The sequence below is a fragment of the Vigna unguiculata genome, chromosome 2 (assembly GCF_037176805.1).
Source record: "Vigna unguiculata cultivar grain cowpea cultivar isolate G323 ecotype 2 chromosome 2, ASM3717680v1, whole genome shotgun sequence".
In the NCBI taxonomy this organism is placed as follows: Eukaryota; Viridiplantae; Streptophyta; class Magnoliopsida; order Fabales; family Fabaceae; genus Vigna; species Vigna unguiculata.
In genome coordinates this window covers 23,843,093-23,860,446 of record NC_140793.1, presented here as the reverse complement: position 1 = coordinate 23,860,446, position 17,354 = coordinate 23,843,093, and the positions used below count along the sequence as shown (strand labels likewise).

General features: G+C 34.7%; 1 protein-coding gene and 2 pseudogenes across 4 annotated transcripts; 1 reads left to right on the top strand and 2 right to left on the bottom strand.

Annotated features, from left to right (window-relative positions):
• Positions 1–5,489: 5,489 nt before the first annotated feature.
• Positions 5,490–9,267, bottom strand: LOC114168528 (uncharacterized). 4 transcript variants are annotated; one of them, XM_028053390.2, is made up of 4 exons: positions 9,035–9,267; positions 7,862–8,478; positions 6,663–6,709; positions 5,490–6,558 (listed from the first exon to the last, which is right to left on the bottom strand). In XM_028053390.2, the coding sequence occupies exons 2-4, from the start codon at positions 8,181–8,183 to the stop codon at positions 5,680–5,682; spliced, it is 1,248 nt and encodes a 415-aa protein (XP_027909191.1). In that variant the 5' UTR covers positions 8,184–8,478; positions 9,035–9,267; the 3' UTR covers positions 5,490–5,679. The 4 variants fall into 4 exon arrangements, with proteins under 4 accessions (XP_027909191.1, XP_027909199.1, XP_027909205.1 ...); XM_028053398.2 differs by having other exon boundaries at positions 9,028–9,205; XM_028053404.2 differs by having other exon boundaries at positions 7,862–8,469; positions 9,035–9,174.
• LOC114168553 (transcription termination factor MTEF1, chloroplastic pseudogene) lies at positions 9,207–10,514 on the top strand (annotated as a pseudogene).
• Positions 10,515–15,880: 5,366 nt separating this feature from the next.
• LOC146888461 (transcription termination factor MTEF1, chloroplastic pseudogene) lies at positions 15,881–17,075 on the bottom strand (annotated as a pseudogene).
• Between the last annotated feature and the right edge of the window lie 279 nt (positions 17,076–17,354).

The following is a 17,354-nucleotide window of genomic DNA, read 5'->3' as shown; positions in this document are numbered from 1 at the left end:
AGATATTTTTATGGAATTTGCAATAAAATATACTTACTTGTGAAAAAACAATGTTACAAATATATATTTTTATAAACAAACACATATAAGAATCTCTTAAAAATAAATCAAATTTTAATAATTGTATTATTTTAGTACAAACGAAATCACCCATTAATTTCATCAAAATCATCTATTAATCAATGTAACATCCTATTTAATAATATAAAACTATTAAATAAAACACCGGATATTGATAATCATAAAACATTGAAAATACCAACACAAAAATGTAATATTAGAGTCATTCCATTAAATAAATAAATAAATATATATATATATATATATATATATATATATATATATATATATATATATATATATATATATATATATATATATATATATATATATATATATATATATATATATATATATATATATATATATATATATATATATATATATATATATATATATATATATATATACCACAAGTATCTAAAGAGTCATCTAATACAATTTCATTATCTCTCCAATGTACTGGTCTAGCCACAAAATCTTTAACTGCTCACACCATTTAAGTGATCATCATAAGGGAAAGGAAACATAAGAATACAAGACACAAAGGAAAGGGTAAGCTAATATATATTAGAATTAATCATATAGAATTATAGATTTAAAAGATCACACAAACAATTTTGAATTGTTAACATTCTACTCATACAAAAACTCCAAATCCAGATTCATGTCTTTGATATAGGGTACACAAGAGGCGTGCACTTGTGATGGTTTCTAGACTCTGTAGAGTACCAAACACAAGAGGTCATCACCCAACCATACAAGGTTAATCCTTTCAAACCTATGACATAAGAACAAGTCCATAGGTTAGGACCTCCTGTCACTCTCACAACGTAATTCATTCTCCTCTATATGAGTGTGAATGATTACTAGAGTTTAGGATATTTCTTACCCGTCATTCTCCCATATGAAGACATACACTATTATTAATTAACACTAGGGATTTCCCATGAAATTCCCCATTTTCAACATGCACACTCATCATAATTACAATATATTCAATTCATACCTTAATGAATTTCATAAACATGCCTCATATCAGATATAAAATATACAAAACCAACAAAACAAATAAAATAGGATTTCAGTGCTAAGCGCCCCAAACTAGTGTTAAGCGTCATTCGTCTCGTAAATTTGGACGCTAAGTGGTAAAACTGGTGCTTAGCGCCAAGAAATTAAAATACCTCCAGACTTGTAGAGGTTCCCAGTGCTCAGCGTCGCTAGGTCAATGCTTAGCGTTGATCGCCTTGTAAATTTGAGCGATCAATGGTGAAAGTGGCGCTTAGCCTCATACTAGATATCAACGTTTTCATCTTTTGGATTCTTGAGAATTGTGGACCTATTTCATGACTCTATTTGGTACTCCTACTTCAAACACTAGTAGAAAAGGTTTTAAATTTGTAGCAAGTGGTACCAATTAGATTCATGACCCTAGTTCTAATTTCCTAATTATCCCCAAATTCAAAAATGAACATAAATTTCAATTTGGCAAACACAATTTAGCATATTACCAACACAATCATCCACAAATCAGTTCAACAGAACAATTCAAAGTATCAGTCTATTACACCACAAACATCAAACATACAATTCACTCACTCTAAAAGCTATTAGTTTCCCTTACTTAAAAAGATAACTTTGCCGACCCAAAAGTGTACTAAACCATGCTTCGAGCTAACGAAGTTTACAAATAAACCTACAAAACATCACAATCACGATCAAGGAGCATAATCAGAACCATTAATCAATGAGAAATCACAAAGAGAACTCAAATAACACACGCAGTCTAGATTTTTCCACATGCGTCGAAATGAAACCAAACAAGACAAAAGGGTAGAAAATTAACTTAGTGTATAGATGTGAGAATTCTACAGAGATGGAAGAGAGCTCTAGAGTTAGAGTTTTGAGAGAGATAGAATGTTTATAACTAATGAAACTCGTTTATAAAATTTCTATTTATACTTTTTATTTTTAATATTAAAATAATCGAGTATCATTATTTTAAACACTCTATCAATTATAAATTACTATTTTCTAGGTTCTCACAACTAAGGTCATGTAAAAATGATGAAACTTAGTGTTTGAACAAACATCCACTCATGCATGTTTTTTTATCGGCAATTATTAGTTGTTAGTTTTTATTAGTGGAGGAGTTGAATCTCACCCTCTCTTTCAAAGCCCAACAAATCAATTTTATTTCTCTAAATTGTTAACAGGAGGGATCAAACCCGACTTTCTTCTCCATCCCCTTTCTTTTAACCACTAAATCACCTTATCACTCCTACACACTCATGCATCTGAATATATAAAAAGCTTTCTTTGAAACATGGGAACCAGAGAAGCACAAAGTGATTTGAAAAACTAAAACTCTTGCCTTAGTATGTCTTTGTCTTATCAATTTACCATCCTATTTAGGTTTTGAACTTAAAGGTGTGTGATGTTGAAAATGACAGTGAGAATGAGAAGAAGTATTAATAGCAATGTGTGGTGATGATTGGACATGGCATATAGAAGAGGCAATTCAAGAACCCTATTTATGAATCACGTTTGTGAATACAGAATGTGCAATTGTCTGGAGCTAAGTAGGCAGAAGCACATGACATTAGAAACAACTGAGAATGGTCCCTTCAAGTACTTATCAAAATTCAAAACTCTTCAAAATTTTAATGCCAAGAGAAACTAAACTTGGCCATGGGGTCCTATCAGTACTTCATTGTGGGGGAATGCTAACACACTATACCTCCTCCATTCACTCCCTTTTTTCTCAAACATATTAAAGTACTGCCCCAAAGCACAAGATTTTTTTATGAAAAAAATCATCACTTTGTTTTTGTTTTTGGACTTTCTTTTTCCGTGCGTAATCATACAAAATTCCACTCAATTTCACCTAATTTTTATGTAATATAATAATGATTTTTTTTTTTTATTTTGTTCCTATCTTTTTTTAATTGTTTTAGTTTGGTCTCATTTTTTTAAAAGATAAATGAATATAATCTTTTGAGAAATTGATAGTAATGATGCTACAAGAATGACTTTGACATAAACAATGAGTAATAGGACAAAGTAAAAAAAGAAATTGTTGTAATAGTGAGATAAAAAGAGAGAGCGTATTTAATCACATTTTTTTCCTTTATACTTTCTAACTTTATATATGAATCTTGATTTGTCTGTAGCAAGCATATTACATAAATAATGTGTACTAGAAATGGGTTAGGTCGACGTAGTGTTGAGTGAGATCTTTCTTGTGCAGGCGGAGATGTAGCATCTTCGTCTTTGTCTAAGGTACAATGCATGAGTTATGAGATATTTTGAGGTTTTTTGTCTTTCTTCGATGCTTAAATGCAACATGCAATCATGCGGTGTACCTTAGTGTTCTTCTTTTCATTTTGTGCCAATCATTCTTTCAAACTCAACAAATGTATCAAGTAAAACAATAACAATATACCTACGCTTCATTTTAATATTAGACTGTCTTTTCAATTTTATTTCACCCACTTTAAACTAACCAAAAATACATTTTTACTTTCTCACTTTACACACATCTTATTTTCATTTATTGGCTCCTGAAAAGAATTACTTGTTTTAGTATTTCATAAGAAAATTAACGAGTAATATTGGATACATGCATGATTTATTATGTGAATTTATATATCAATTATTACTTTTTAGAAGTAAATTTTTAATACAAATCTTATAATAATCTTATATATATAATTAAAATCATTCCTTTTATAAATTTGTTTTTGAATTACGTAATCCAAATACAATATTGATTTTTATTACACAATTAAGAAATGACAATTAAATTCGAAATTAATATTTTAGATTGTGTAATCTAATATACGTTGTCTAAGTTTTAGATTAAGCAATATCCGATATTATGACGTTGTACAATCTTAAAAAAAAAAAAACTTTAGATAAAATGACAAAAATGAGAATTTCAATATTTGTAGTTGTGCAGAAGGAAATATGTAGGGTGCAAAATAAAATTCCTACTTAAAAAAGAGGATTTCAAGCTAAAATTTAAACCTCCGACGATGAGGGCCTTTTTCACGGATATGTACATTCGAATAGCTTATTTGTGGCCCATAATCGAGTCTGGCCTATTACTCTATATTGGAGTCCAATAACATTATACAAAAAGAAATTTAGGGGTTTTCTTAACCTCAAAAAGAAAAGATTTCTTCTACACCTTCAAACAAATTTTAAATTTTAAAAATACCCTTTGATAATTTAATTAGGATAACGCAGATCACATCTTCAAATTGTTTTCGGACGTAGATATCCGATGAAAAGTTTAAATTTTCGGATATATATATATATATATATATATATATATAGATTAATTATATATATGCTTTAAACTATAAATAAAGTTAAAAAATAAATTAAATTAAAAAAATAATTAAACTTTAAATTAAAAAATATATTTATTCTGCTTCAACTTTTTTCATTTTTGTTTAAGGTTTAATTTTTTGAATTTTAATTATTTTTTTAGTTTGTTATCTTTTTTTATTTTTTAAATGTAATTGTTTTTAAGTTTATATATTTTAGAATTTTTAATATTTTTTAATATATATTTTAAAAATAAAATAATATATATATATATATATATATATATTTAATTTTGTTTTTGTATAATATATTAAAAAATAATTAAACTTTAATTTTAAAAACGTAAAAACAAATATATATATATATATATATATATATATTTACATTTAGAATTGCACAAACTTTATCATCCAGTGATGTCCTTTACCAGAAGTTCACTTAGAGGTGAAATCTGCATTACTCGTCAAATAATAAAAAAAAAAATTGGAATTTAAAATGTTTAGGGTACAGAAGAAGTTTATGAGATGCAGAAAGAAGTCCCCGAGGTTTAAATCTTCAGAAAGGGGAAAACAATGGGCTTGTTGTAATTTGAGCCACAAGATAAACATTAATTGTTAAAATGGAATGAAAATAAGAACATAAAGGACAAAGGGAGTTATAATATTTCAAAATGTTATATCTCTACTAAAATTTAATAATTTTAGTTCCAAATTTATTGTTTTTATCTTCGCGAATATTTAACTCGTGAGATAGCTCAATTAACTTAACATTGAACTTAGGTAGTTTCTCTCAGCAGAAAAATAATATTTGTTTTAAGAAAACTTTCTCTACTTAAATTTCCTGCTTTTAGAAACTCTTGAAAATAAAATAAAATAAAATAAAAACAAAATCAGATCATTTTCAGACAAAACGACCACCGAGCATTATTATCCTAAACAAAACTTCTCAGCATGGCATATTCCTATAACAAGGCTCAACGTAGTTCGTTATACATGCAATATTAGTTTCTACGGAAAATTTTCATAAAACTTTCTCCTTGGATCTTTTTCAATCTGCACTTCATCAACAAAAGTAGATGCTTTAAAACCATAAGATAAAACAAACTAAATACATAAAATCAGGCAAAATAAGATCAAGTTTCAGGCGTGAACTCCAAAACACATACAACAAATGAATCTATACAAAATGTGGAATAGGTTAGGATCAGTGTCACCAAATTTTGCTTAGCAAAAATCAGCTTCTGCAAATCTGTAGGTGTAAGTTAGAACCTACCAACATTTGCTATTACCTCCACACACTTGAACCTGCAGTTGCCTTGGAGCAACCAACTTCCTTCCCATCAGCTGAACTTCCTCCACTTAACAGCTGCGAAGAAAATGTCCCATTTTTCCTAACCTTACCTGGAAATTCCTTGCTTAAGCTACCTTTCAGGGACAGGTTCTTCTTAACACGATTTCGATTAAGCATGAACATAGCATTGCGTGGGGGTGCATGCAGAGCACCTTCAACACAATCACCCACCTGTACACAGCCCCAAGGTCTGGAAGGTCCATCGCCACGAGATGATTTAAGCCTAGGAAAACCATTCGTCAATCTCAAAAAGCCCCGGTAATCAGGGGAATTTTCCTCCTCCATTTTTACACAAACAGGACAAGGAGGATCGCTTTTCCGTGTCTTTGGTGTTGTTTGCTCCAAGCATTCAGCATGAAATGCGTGACAACAAGGAAGAACACCAATCGTAGGCATGTCTCCACTTCTCACAATGCGACGGGAACTCCAAGGTGATCTCTGCGAGAGAAACCTTTCACACAAGCCACACCTAAATCCATTGGAAGGAAAATGTGATTGACCAGGCGTTTCTAATTCAAATGACTCAGTAACATCAGCAAACTCCTGACTGCTGCTGGCGCTACTCCAACGCTGGCCGTCTCGGAGTGGAGTAGAAGTATCAAACTCTGTAAAATCTGTAACTGCAGGACCAAAGGCATCTCTAGTAGTTGTTAGGTCATTAAAAGACATAGGATGAATGGGTTTAGAGATGAAAGAACGAAGATTAGAGAAATTCCTCTGACAGGATAAATGTGATTTTGTAGTAGACTCAGATTCACTACTTTCTGACAGAGATGATGTTGATCCCCCACTGTTGGGATTTACAGATGTTCCCTGCATATATATGTCTTACCTGTTAGTTTATTTCTTAAGACAAACACATGAGAAATAATTGCCCAACTAAAGTATCTTTTAGTAGTGCTTAACCAGAAACTTACCTCCTTAGTGGGAGTAAAAGATACCCTGCCCGCAGAAGGATGAGGATCTACCAAAAGTACAAATGAGTTGGGAGAAGTTCAATACGCAGAAGTAACAACAAACAAGTTTATACTGAAAGAATAAACCACAGACAAAATTGAGTGCTTCAGTTTTATTGTTACTAATATCAGAACGACTTAACAGTACCATCAATTGCTACCCTATTGAGACACATTAACAAACAGACAAATTATGATCCAAAACTCAACATCCTCAAGGAATCGAATGATGTCATGATTCACAAGAAAAGGAAAATTATTAAATTGAGTTTCAATAATTAAAAAATGAAAAAGTTAAAGCTGTATAATTTAGAGGCAGAATTATAAGAAATCATGACTCAATTATGCAATGAGACCAGATTTATCAATGTATGGGTTTCCTCTTGTCATGCTACAGAAGACCTGACAATTTATAGAAATACTAGTTCAGCTCTCTACCATTTGATGTAAGCCTAACTCTACAAACAAAAAATGACCAAAAACATGTTTACTGTTTACTGTTTCATTGCTTCAAACAAAATGTCAAAGGCATAACCATAGCAAGAACATAATGAGTAGAGCAAAACTGTTTTGATAATAACCAACAAGATTGTTGAGAACGTCTTTTTTTCCCAAACACTTTTCAATAGGACGGAACTTAGAAGCAACTTAAGAGGTAGATTAAGAAAATGTTCTGTTTTCATTTTCTATTTTCACTTTTGATTACAAAAGTGTCACTTCAGCTTTTCCTTTTATTCTATAACTTTTTTAAATTATGAAAGAAGGTGCAAAACAAAGTGGCTTCCATATTAAATGGTGATGACAGAAAATAAACACAAACATTTAACTACCACTCATACAATACAATAACTTATACTACGCAAAAACTATTATATAGACAATACAATACAGTTAACTTACCACTCATACAATTAACTACTTATGCTTCGTTTCTGTTTCACTAGGCTGTAGTCAAATAGGATCCCATGTAAATGAAATTTTTTACCTTTTTGATTATTAAAAAGACCTTTCTGGAAGCAACCTCTTTAGAGACTAACAACCCTAAGAGCATTAAGGCTTCATTATCTTATATGCAAGCCATCTTTTACAACCATCTTGCTATTGTGGTTTATATACATCTAAATTATACTACTTTGAAAAATTCATATATAAGGATTTACCTTTCCTAGCTGAATTTTCATAATTGTCAATACTGATTTCTTGTATTGCAGGAGGCGTCCATTGAGGAGCCTGAGAAAGGTCAGATGGACTGCTAAGGAGAATACCAGTACCATCTGAAGCAGAATAGTGAAGATCATATAGGTGGTTGCCTCTGACCCAGCTCCCACTCTCTTTATCATTTGATGATGTAGAAGACCCATAGAGTTGAATGCTGTCATTCACAGTATACTGCATCCCTTCAGACTGGAATCTGAAATCCCACCTTGTTGGAGGTGGTGAAAAACTTGAATTTGTTCGCCAGAAGGGCTCATTTGGACCCATGGACCAGTCCCTACTGCCTGCATTTGATCCATGTGGCCTTGAAGCCACACAACAAAGAGACCCCGTTTTAGCTATTTTCTCAGAATATCACAATAAACCCAATTCTGAACGCCTCCAATCCAATCTATTTCAGTCACTGCTCAACTTCGTAATCGATAACAGAAGAGGGACACTTCCAAAAATAAGTTCCAACTCCTCGAGCCAAATAATTCACCACTCAGTACCTTCCACCTTCAACCTACATGTCTAATAGAAACTAAATTCCACCTCCAGCAAGAGCATCACCCTGAAAACTCTACAATCAGAAAAAGAAAAGAACCGCATTAACCATTTAGATAAAATATAGAGAAAGTTATTATTTCAACCACCAAAAAGAAAGAGGTAAAATACAGTAAACAAGTAAAGCTAGTCTCCGAAGTCACATTAAGCCATAAACATCAAATTAGTTGGAAAAATGCAATAAATTCAAAAGATGACATCTAATCACAGAAACACTATACTAAAAAAAACACTAAAGCAAAAACCAAGCACAGCGATAAACATCATATAGTGTATCAGTAACCAAATAAATTCAAAAACTGACATCAATCAAAGAAACATAATATTAAAAATATTATAAACGCGGTTACTAAAGTTAAACCAAACATTCACACAAAGAATACCAACTAACACCTACACATAAACCACATCTAAAAATTTTCAAATGCTACTTTACCAAATATAGAGTTAATGCAAACAAAAAATATATAGTGAACTTCGTTTTAAAACAGAAACAAAAACTAGTAGAAACTAGAACACAATAGAGCATGTGAAAAAGCAAGAAAAAATACGGGACAAACCGAACCTCTTACCGCACACGTGACTGGACAGTAACGGCACGTGCGAGTCCTAAGTGAGAGAAATTGCGTTTTAAGTTTTCAATTTTTGGAGGAATTGCATTGTTGTATAGTTTGATTGTAAAGCGAAGCGAAGAGAGCGGAATTGTAGAAACCCTAACTAACCGAACAGAGGAAGAAGAAGAATATGAAAGCAAGCTGGTTGAACAGCTGGCACCGCATACTGACAGGTTGGTGCCAACCTAGCCCAGTAACGAAACGACATCGTCTCTTAATAAATAAACGACCAGTGTTTCGGTACGCGCCATGTCACGAACAGCATCATCCTCTTCCACGCGACATGTCGATAGTGCAACTCTCTCCAACGGCACACTCCCAATTTTCTTCCCACCCCAATCCTCCGACAACCTCGGACCGCGGCATTTTATTCCACGAAAAGGTGCGCTACCTTAAAGCCCTCAAAGTGAACCCGGAGAAGGCTTTCCACTTGAACCCCACACTCCGCTCCTCCCCTCTGGCCGCCCTGGAATCCGTGACGCGCTGTCTCTACTCTCTCGGAGTTCCACGCGCCGCCTTGGGGCGCATCCTCGACATGCACCCCGTGCTCCTCACGTGCGACCCCTATTCCCAACTCTATCCCCTCCTCGACTTCCTCCTCCATGAGGTCCCAATCCCCTTCCCCGACGTGCACCTCTGCATCCTCCGCTGCCCCAGATTGCTCGTTTCCAGCATCGATGATCAATTGCGTCCCACGCTGTTCTTTCTCAGGGAATTAGGGTTCTGTGGGCCACACTCCCTCACGTGCCAGACCACCCTGCTTCTCGTGTCCAGCTTGGAGGACACCCTTTTGCCCAAGATTGAGTTTTTGAAGAGTTTGGGATTCACCCACATCGAGGTTTCCAACATGGTCGTCAGGTCCCCTGGGTTATTGACTTTAAGCGTGAAGAAGAATTTAATGCCCAAGCTGGAATTTTTCTTGAAGGAGATGAATGGGGATGTTGCTGAGCTCAAGAGGTTTCCTCAGTACTTTTCTTTTAGCTTGGAACGGAGGATTAGGCCCAGATTTGGGATGCTTAGGCAGCTTGGCGTGTCGATGCCGTTGGAAGATATGTTGAAGGTTAGTGATGGCGAGTTTAATGCTAGGTTGCTTGAATTAAGGTTTAAGACTCTCGAGTTTGGAGTAGGACAATAGTTGTATTAGTTTGCTGTTGTTGGGAAGTTTAAACCATTTTAGTCCAAACATCAAGGATTTTAGGATCACCCACATTTGTCTGCGATTTTCCTCAATTTGAGTGTGATGAAACTGAAATCATGATGGTGACCGCAATTTAAAACCTGAATGTTGGTTTTGCTAAAGACTAAGTATAGTGGTTGATACTGATAAACATTTGTGCAAATCTGTTATACTAATGTAGAGAAAGGGGTGCTTGTGATTCAGAGAAAAGGAGATTTTGATAATGGAAAATAAGTATAAGAATTTAGGTTCTTGAATTGAGATTTGGAGTTTAGTAAGTGGTTGTTGTTGACAAGATTAAAAACAATGGTCCGGTCCGCTGTCATGATTGCAGCTACAACATCAAGTTTTTTTGGATTACCATGACTGCATAGCACTATTGCAGTCCCGTTTGTCTATGATTTACTAATTTACTAATATAAAGGATCACAACTGCTAGCTAAAACATTAATCGGTTGTAACTGCAGTTGCATTTGTCTGCAATTTCTAACCATGTTTAGGAGAGTGAAGTTGGTTTTGCTGAACTATAGTGACTGATATCCTAAGTGAAATGTATAGTGGTCTGTGTCGTTTAAATAGCCGCCAAAGCTATACTCTGAATATTAAGGATCCGATATTGCGTCCACAGTAATTGTTGTGGTTGCACCTCCCATCCTGCATCTTTCATCTTTGGCTAGCCTCCAACCAATTGAACTTTTAGTTAACATTATGCCAATGTTCATGTATATTTTCATACAATTTAACTTTTTATACATATATTATGATATGTTGGTATAATAGTATATTTCAACTGTATTATATGTCTTACTCTATATGATATAACATATTATTGGCTTTCCGCAATATATGATATAGCAGGTTATTGGTTTTCTGACGTGCAATCCTCAATTAATGTCACTGATTGCGGTTGATAAGTATATGTGTGTTTCTTTCTCTGTTTCTCTGTTCCGACTGGGTTTGTACAGTGTTCTATTGGGTGTGCTGTTGATTTTCGTGATTGAAATTGTAGAAGATGTTGTATGATACTGAACTGGGCTATAATCCAACGTGCCACAAACATGTTATTTTATTATTCTCGTAAGGCATGAGGATCTGACACCGACTAGTATCTGTAACCCTTTGAGAACCCTATGATTTGTGTAAAAGCTTTTTGCTTTGCTACAAGAGAAAAAATGGTGCTTAAGTAAGCGCTGCGATCACCTTTTCTGATATCTTTCTTTCTCATTCTCTTTGTAGTACCAAGAGGACCCCAATACCCTATAACACAACACATGCACAACAAGAATCACTATTCATAGATGTTGTAATTCATGAAAATATTCAGGTACTTGAGAGTTGTTCTAGCAATCAACTTAAAAAGGGTCCTGAACATATAATACAATTGTGGGAACAGAAAATGAAAGAAAAAAAATCCTAGTACGTCCAAAGCTAGTTGTTGATCCAGCTGCATCATTGAAGCAATTACACTGCATTTTGGCACAGTATTCCGCGCCAGTGATGTGACATGTCGTTATAATTGGTAATGAGATGAGGGGCACCATGGCTTCTCGCAGTTACTAGTGCCAACTTCCATCAAATGCTTCAAGAATAGCATCAGATATCAGAACAATCATAAAAATACTTTACCCTACTTCAATTTTTCTGTCTTCCCTGCCAAACAGGGAACCGACAGTAAATAATAATTCCCATCATTATCATAATGTTCGTTCCACATACATTTCTCAGCCTAATCACTGCATACCAATTAGTATAATGTAACAGTGATTATTGTGAGATAATGCTTTGAAATGCATCAAACTAAACAAAAGTACAAAACTGAGATAAGCTTTCGAGAACTGAAAACTGTGATAAATTGTCATAAAACAAAAACTGGTGTCTGATCTGATCGGATCCCTGCATGCAGAGAGACTGAAACTGAAAACAAAATTAATAATTTACCTTATCTGTATGGTGCATAAAGTTAATTTGAAATGGAGAAAGATGATTTTGTGCGCGGAAATTTCATCTCATGGGTGAAAAAGAAACAGGGTCTGAATTTAACTTACTCTACGGACTGGCATGAGAATTATTGCTACTTTGCTTGGAGATAGTACTCCTGCAATTTCATCTAACTGGATACAAACCCATTAATAGTTGTTAAAACTTGGCACCAACCTGTCAGTAACCTAGTCCACTTGTGACCCAGATGCTTCCATCAACGACAACATCTTAAACTACTATTATGTTGTTTATATTAATTGTGTTGTCACAAAGCATCAATTATATTATTGCAATCAATTCCCCACTTAGTCCTCTTTAGTAGTTATACAAATGGACCAACCCAGTACACCTAACTTAATGGAAGATGAAATTAAGAAGCTTGTGTAGTAGGTACTTCATAGTATGCAATAATAATAAACCTTCTGGGCAGGCAAAAAAATGAAGACAAAAACATTCTCTTCCTCACATTAATGAAAGCCGTTGCTTTGATGATGGTTAAAGAAAGAATCATGACCGACACCTGAAGATTATAGTGAGAAGCAAGACCACATGGATACAGGTTGGAATATATAACTCAAAATAATAACAAAAAAAAAAACTTCTCTAAACCATGTCAAACTATTCTCAGTTTATGTGACAATCTTCTGAATTATATATCTATTATTTGGATGCATTTTCTTTTGTCTTTACTTTAAATTAAGTTTCAACACATGTAACATTACATCACATTTTCATTCTGGTTTGTAAAAAGGCTGAGGGGAATGTGGTTACTTCTTTCCAATATCAGGCCATGATACAATCCTGGGCTTCATGGAATAAAAAAAACAATTATTCTTCGGCGTTACTTCCTGCAACCTATCAATTTTTTCTTACACTCCAACAACGTTTCCGGAAAAAATTTTCCAGAAAAGGAGTGGGTGAGTGTCTTCCGGAAAATAAAATCTGAAATGATGGAGTGCAGGAAGGAGTTTGATAGGGGTGCATGCAGGAAGTACCAGCCTTATTCTTTTCACGGAGAATGAAACGGCCCAACTCATTCTTACAATTAGGCCCAATATAGCATATTTTATCTTTCATAACATAACAGTGATATATTACAGGGTAATATCCATTTCAGTGATTTAAGAGGGGAACATGAATTAAATTTATTTTTACTTTCTCTTGTTCAGAGAGAATGCTCTTACCTCAAAGCAGAATCTATTATTTGAAGAGTGAAGGTAAGTAATAAATAGTTACTTCTGTTATAATCTTTATTGTAAAAATACTGTGATTTTGTGGGATATATACTTGATTTTTGTTTGTATACAAATACACTATCGATTCTCTTTTTCTTTTGGGATAAAAAGACTATGCAACCCCTTTTTTGGTTCTTCACTTCTTTGAACAATAGTTCATTACACAACTTCAAACACGAAACTTGATTCAACCTTGTATGCTCGTCAATGCTACTCGTTGTAGATCAACTATGGAAATTATACTCAAAAAATTGCAGACTGTTCTTGCGCATTGGTATTGATAACACCTTGTTCATCTAACACATTCATTGACACAATCTAGTGCTTAATAATGAGATAGAACATGAGCTAGTATCAATATAATTTCACATATGCATCAAAGAAATTCAAGCTTGGTAAATTTGAAAACATATTAAACAGGGCATAGTAACATTCAGAAATCTCAAATTATCACGCAAGCACACAAAAATGGTAGGAAGATTCCACATGAAATATGCATAATCTCGTGGAAAAATAGAGCCTAAATTGTTTATGGGTTTGAAAGAAATTTCGAAATTAACAAGACTAAGCCAAATTGTTGATGTCTTTGACTCCTCCTTTTGAAGCCAATTCTTTAGAAAGTTGACTGATTGCATTCTGGAAATTCTATAGTTCATAAAGCATGTTCCATCATCAAAATCAATTCCACAATCCCAATTTCATACTTTACTGACTAAAGTGCACCCCATCAAAGTCTTTCTTGTCCAAGACCAAAATATTCTCATCTTCATTATGTAATCCAATCTCACAGTACTGATACATAGATCCAAAAGCCAAAAAAAAAATAAAATGAAAAGTACTCAGTGAAATCACGCACACTTCTAGTTCAGGGAATTGTTAAGTCTTTCTGCTCCAAAAAATCATTAAACACATATTCTCCTCTGCTCGCATCTTCTCCATTTTCACACTTCTTCATTTCTTCTTTCGACTGTTGTTTTCTCCCCTCATTCCACTCTCTCCATTCCTTAACAATTTCTATCACTCACTTTTTCGCTTCACAACTTCATTTTCCACCATCTTCACCCACGCCCCTGTTGTATTTTCATCACCACCCTATCATTCTAGCCTATGAAGCCCAGACATGCCATATTAATATGGCGTGCCCCGTGTCTGACACGTATCGGACACCGACACACATACATATTTGTTCAACACACGTGTCTGTAAAATGTTCAATTTGAAATATTTTTTTTTTGTCTTTGACATGATTTTGACATAACTTCATCACAATGTTAATGACTACAAATTTAATGATTTTCTAAAAAATCAAAAACTTGTATCTATTATGATTATAAAAATAAGAAAAAATCTGATATAATCACTATTTTTCTCTTTTCTGGATATTAGATAGATAGACTGGATTCATTTTTGTATTAGTTGACAATGAAATGAATTAGTTAAAAGTTTAAAACTAATATATATATATATATATATATATATATATATATATATATATATATATATATATGCATATATATGTATGTATGTCGTGTTCAATGTGTTATGTTTTTTCGATTTAGCTGTATCTCCGTGTTTTTTCGATTTAGCCGTATCTCCGTGTCTGTATCCGAGTTCATATCCGGGCTTCATAGATTATAGCCCAGTTCAGTATCATACAACATCTTCTACAATTTCAATCACGAAAATCAACAGCACACCCAATAGAACACTGTACAAACCCAGTCGGAACAGAGAAACAGAGAAAGAAACACACATATACTTATCAACCGCAATCAGTGACATTAATTGAGGATTGCACGTCAGAAAACCAATAACCTGCTATATCATATATTGCGGAAAGCCAATAATATGTTATATCATATAGAGTAAGACATATAATACAGTTGAAATATACTATTATACCAACATATCATAATATATGTATAAAAAGTTAAATTGTATGAAAATATACATGAATATTGGCATAATGTTAACTAAAAGTTCAATTGGTTGGAGGCTAGCCAAAGATGAAAGATGCAGGATGGGAGGTGCAACCACAACAATTACTGTGGACGCAATATCGGATCCTTGATATTTAGAGTATAGCTTTGGCGGCTATTTAAACGACACAGACCACTATACATTTCACTTAGGATATCAGTCACTATAGTTCAGCAAAACCAACTTCACTCTCCTAAACATGGTTAGAAATTGCAGACAAATGCAACTGCAGTTACAACCGATTAATGTTTTAACTAGCAGTTGTGATCCTTTATATTAGTAAATTAGTAAATCATAGACAAACGGGACTGCAATAGTGCTATGCAGTCATGGTAATCCAAAAAAACTTGATGTTGTAGCTGCAATCATGACAGCGGACCGGACCATTGTTTTTAATCTTGTCAACAACAACCACTTACTAAACTCCAAATCTCAATTCAAGAACCTAAATTCTTATACTTATTTTCCATTACCAAAATCTCCTTTTCTCTGAATCACAAGCACCCCTTTCTCTACATTAGTTTAACAGATTTGCACAAATGTTTATCAGTATCAACCACTATACTTAGTCTTTAGCAAAACCAACATTCAGGTTTTAAATTGCGTTCACCATCATGATTTCAGTTTCATCACACTCAAATTGAGGAAAATCGCAGACAAATGTGGGTGATCCTAAAATCCTTGATGTTTGGACTAAAATGGTTTAAACTTCCCAACAACAGCAAACTAATACAACTATTGTCCTACTCCAAACTCGAGAGTCTTAAACCTTAATTCAAGCAACCTAGCATTAAACTCGCCATCACTAACCTTCAACATATCTTCCAACGGCATCGACACGCCAAGCTGCCTAAGCATCCCAAATCTGGACCTAATCCTCCGTTCCAAGCTAAAAGAAAAGTACTGAGGAAACCTCTTGAGCTCAGCAACATCCCCATTCATCTCCTTCAAGAAAAATTCCAGCTTGGGCATTAAATTCTTCTTCACGCTTAAAGTCAATAACCCAGGGGACCTGACGACCATGTTGGAAACCTCGATGTGGGTGAATCCCAAACTCTTCAAAAACTCAATCTTGGGCAAAAGGGTGTCCTCCAAGCTGGACACGAGAAGCAGGGTGGTCTGGCACGTGAGGGAGTGTGGCCCACAGAACCCTAATTCCCTGAGAAAGAACAGCGTGGGACGCAATTGATCATCGATGCTGGAAACGAGCAATCTGGGGCAGCGGAGGATGCAGAGGTGCACGTCGGGGAAGGGGATTGGGACCTCATGGAGGAGGAAGTCAAGGAGGGGATAGAGTTGGGAATAGGGGTCGCACGTGAGGAGCACGGGGTGCATGTCGAGGATGCGCCCCAAGGCGGCGCGTGGAACTCCGAGAGAGTAGAGACAGCGCGTCACAGATTCCAGGGCGACCAGAGGGGAGGAGCGGAGTGTGGGGTTCAAGTGGAAAGCCTTCTCCGGGTTCACTTTGAGGGCTTTAAGGTAGCGCACCTTTTCGTGGAATAAAATGCCGCGGTCCGAGGTTGTCGGAGGATTGGGGTGGGAAGAAAATTGGGAGTGTGCCGTTGGAGAGAGTTGCACTATCGACATGTCGCGTGGAAGAGGATGATGTTGTTCGTGACATGACGCGTACTGAAACACTGGTCGTTTATTTATTAAGAGACGATGTCGTTTCGTTACTGGGCTAGGTTGAACTAGTTCGTTAGAACGGGAGCCATTTATTTCTGCAGTCCCGTACATTCCATGTGCACCCCTCATGGGATTGGTTAAAAGAATAAACTTCCCCTCTTCCCCCTGGATGGACTCGAGAAAAAGAAAATATTTTGAATTGTGTAATTTAGAAAAATCTTTCTCATCGTACAATCTGGAAAGAAACTTACGGAATACGTAATCTAGAAGCATATTCATG

Bases quoted from the DNA above. Each gene is read 5' to 3' on its own strand.
- LOC114168528 (XM_028053390.2), bottom strand. From the start codon at position 8,183: ATGGGTCCAAATGAGCCCTTCTGGCGAACAAATTCAAGTTTTTCACCA. The intron at 6,710-7,861 runs GTAAATCCTTAT...TACTTTTGGTAG, and splicing joins TGAAAATTCAGCTAGGAAAG to ATCCTCATCCTTCTGCGGGC. The intron at 6,559-6,662 runs GTAAGTTTCTGG...ATATATATGCAG, and splicing joins CTTTTACTCCCACTAAGGAG to GGAACATCTGTAAATCCCAA.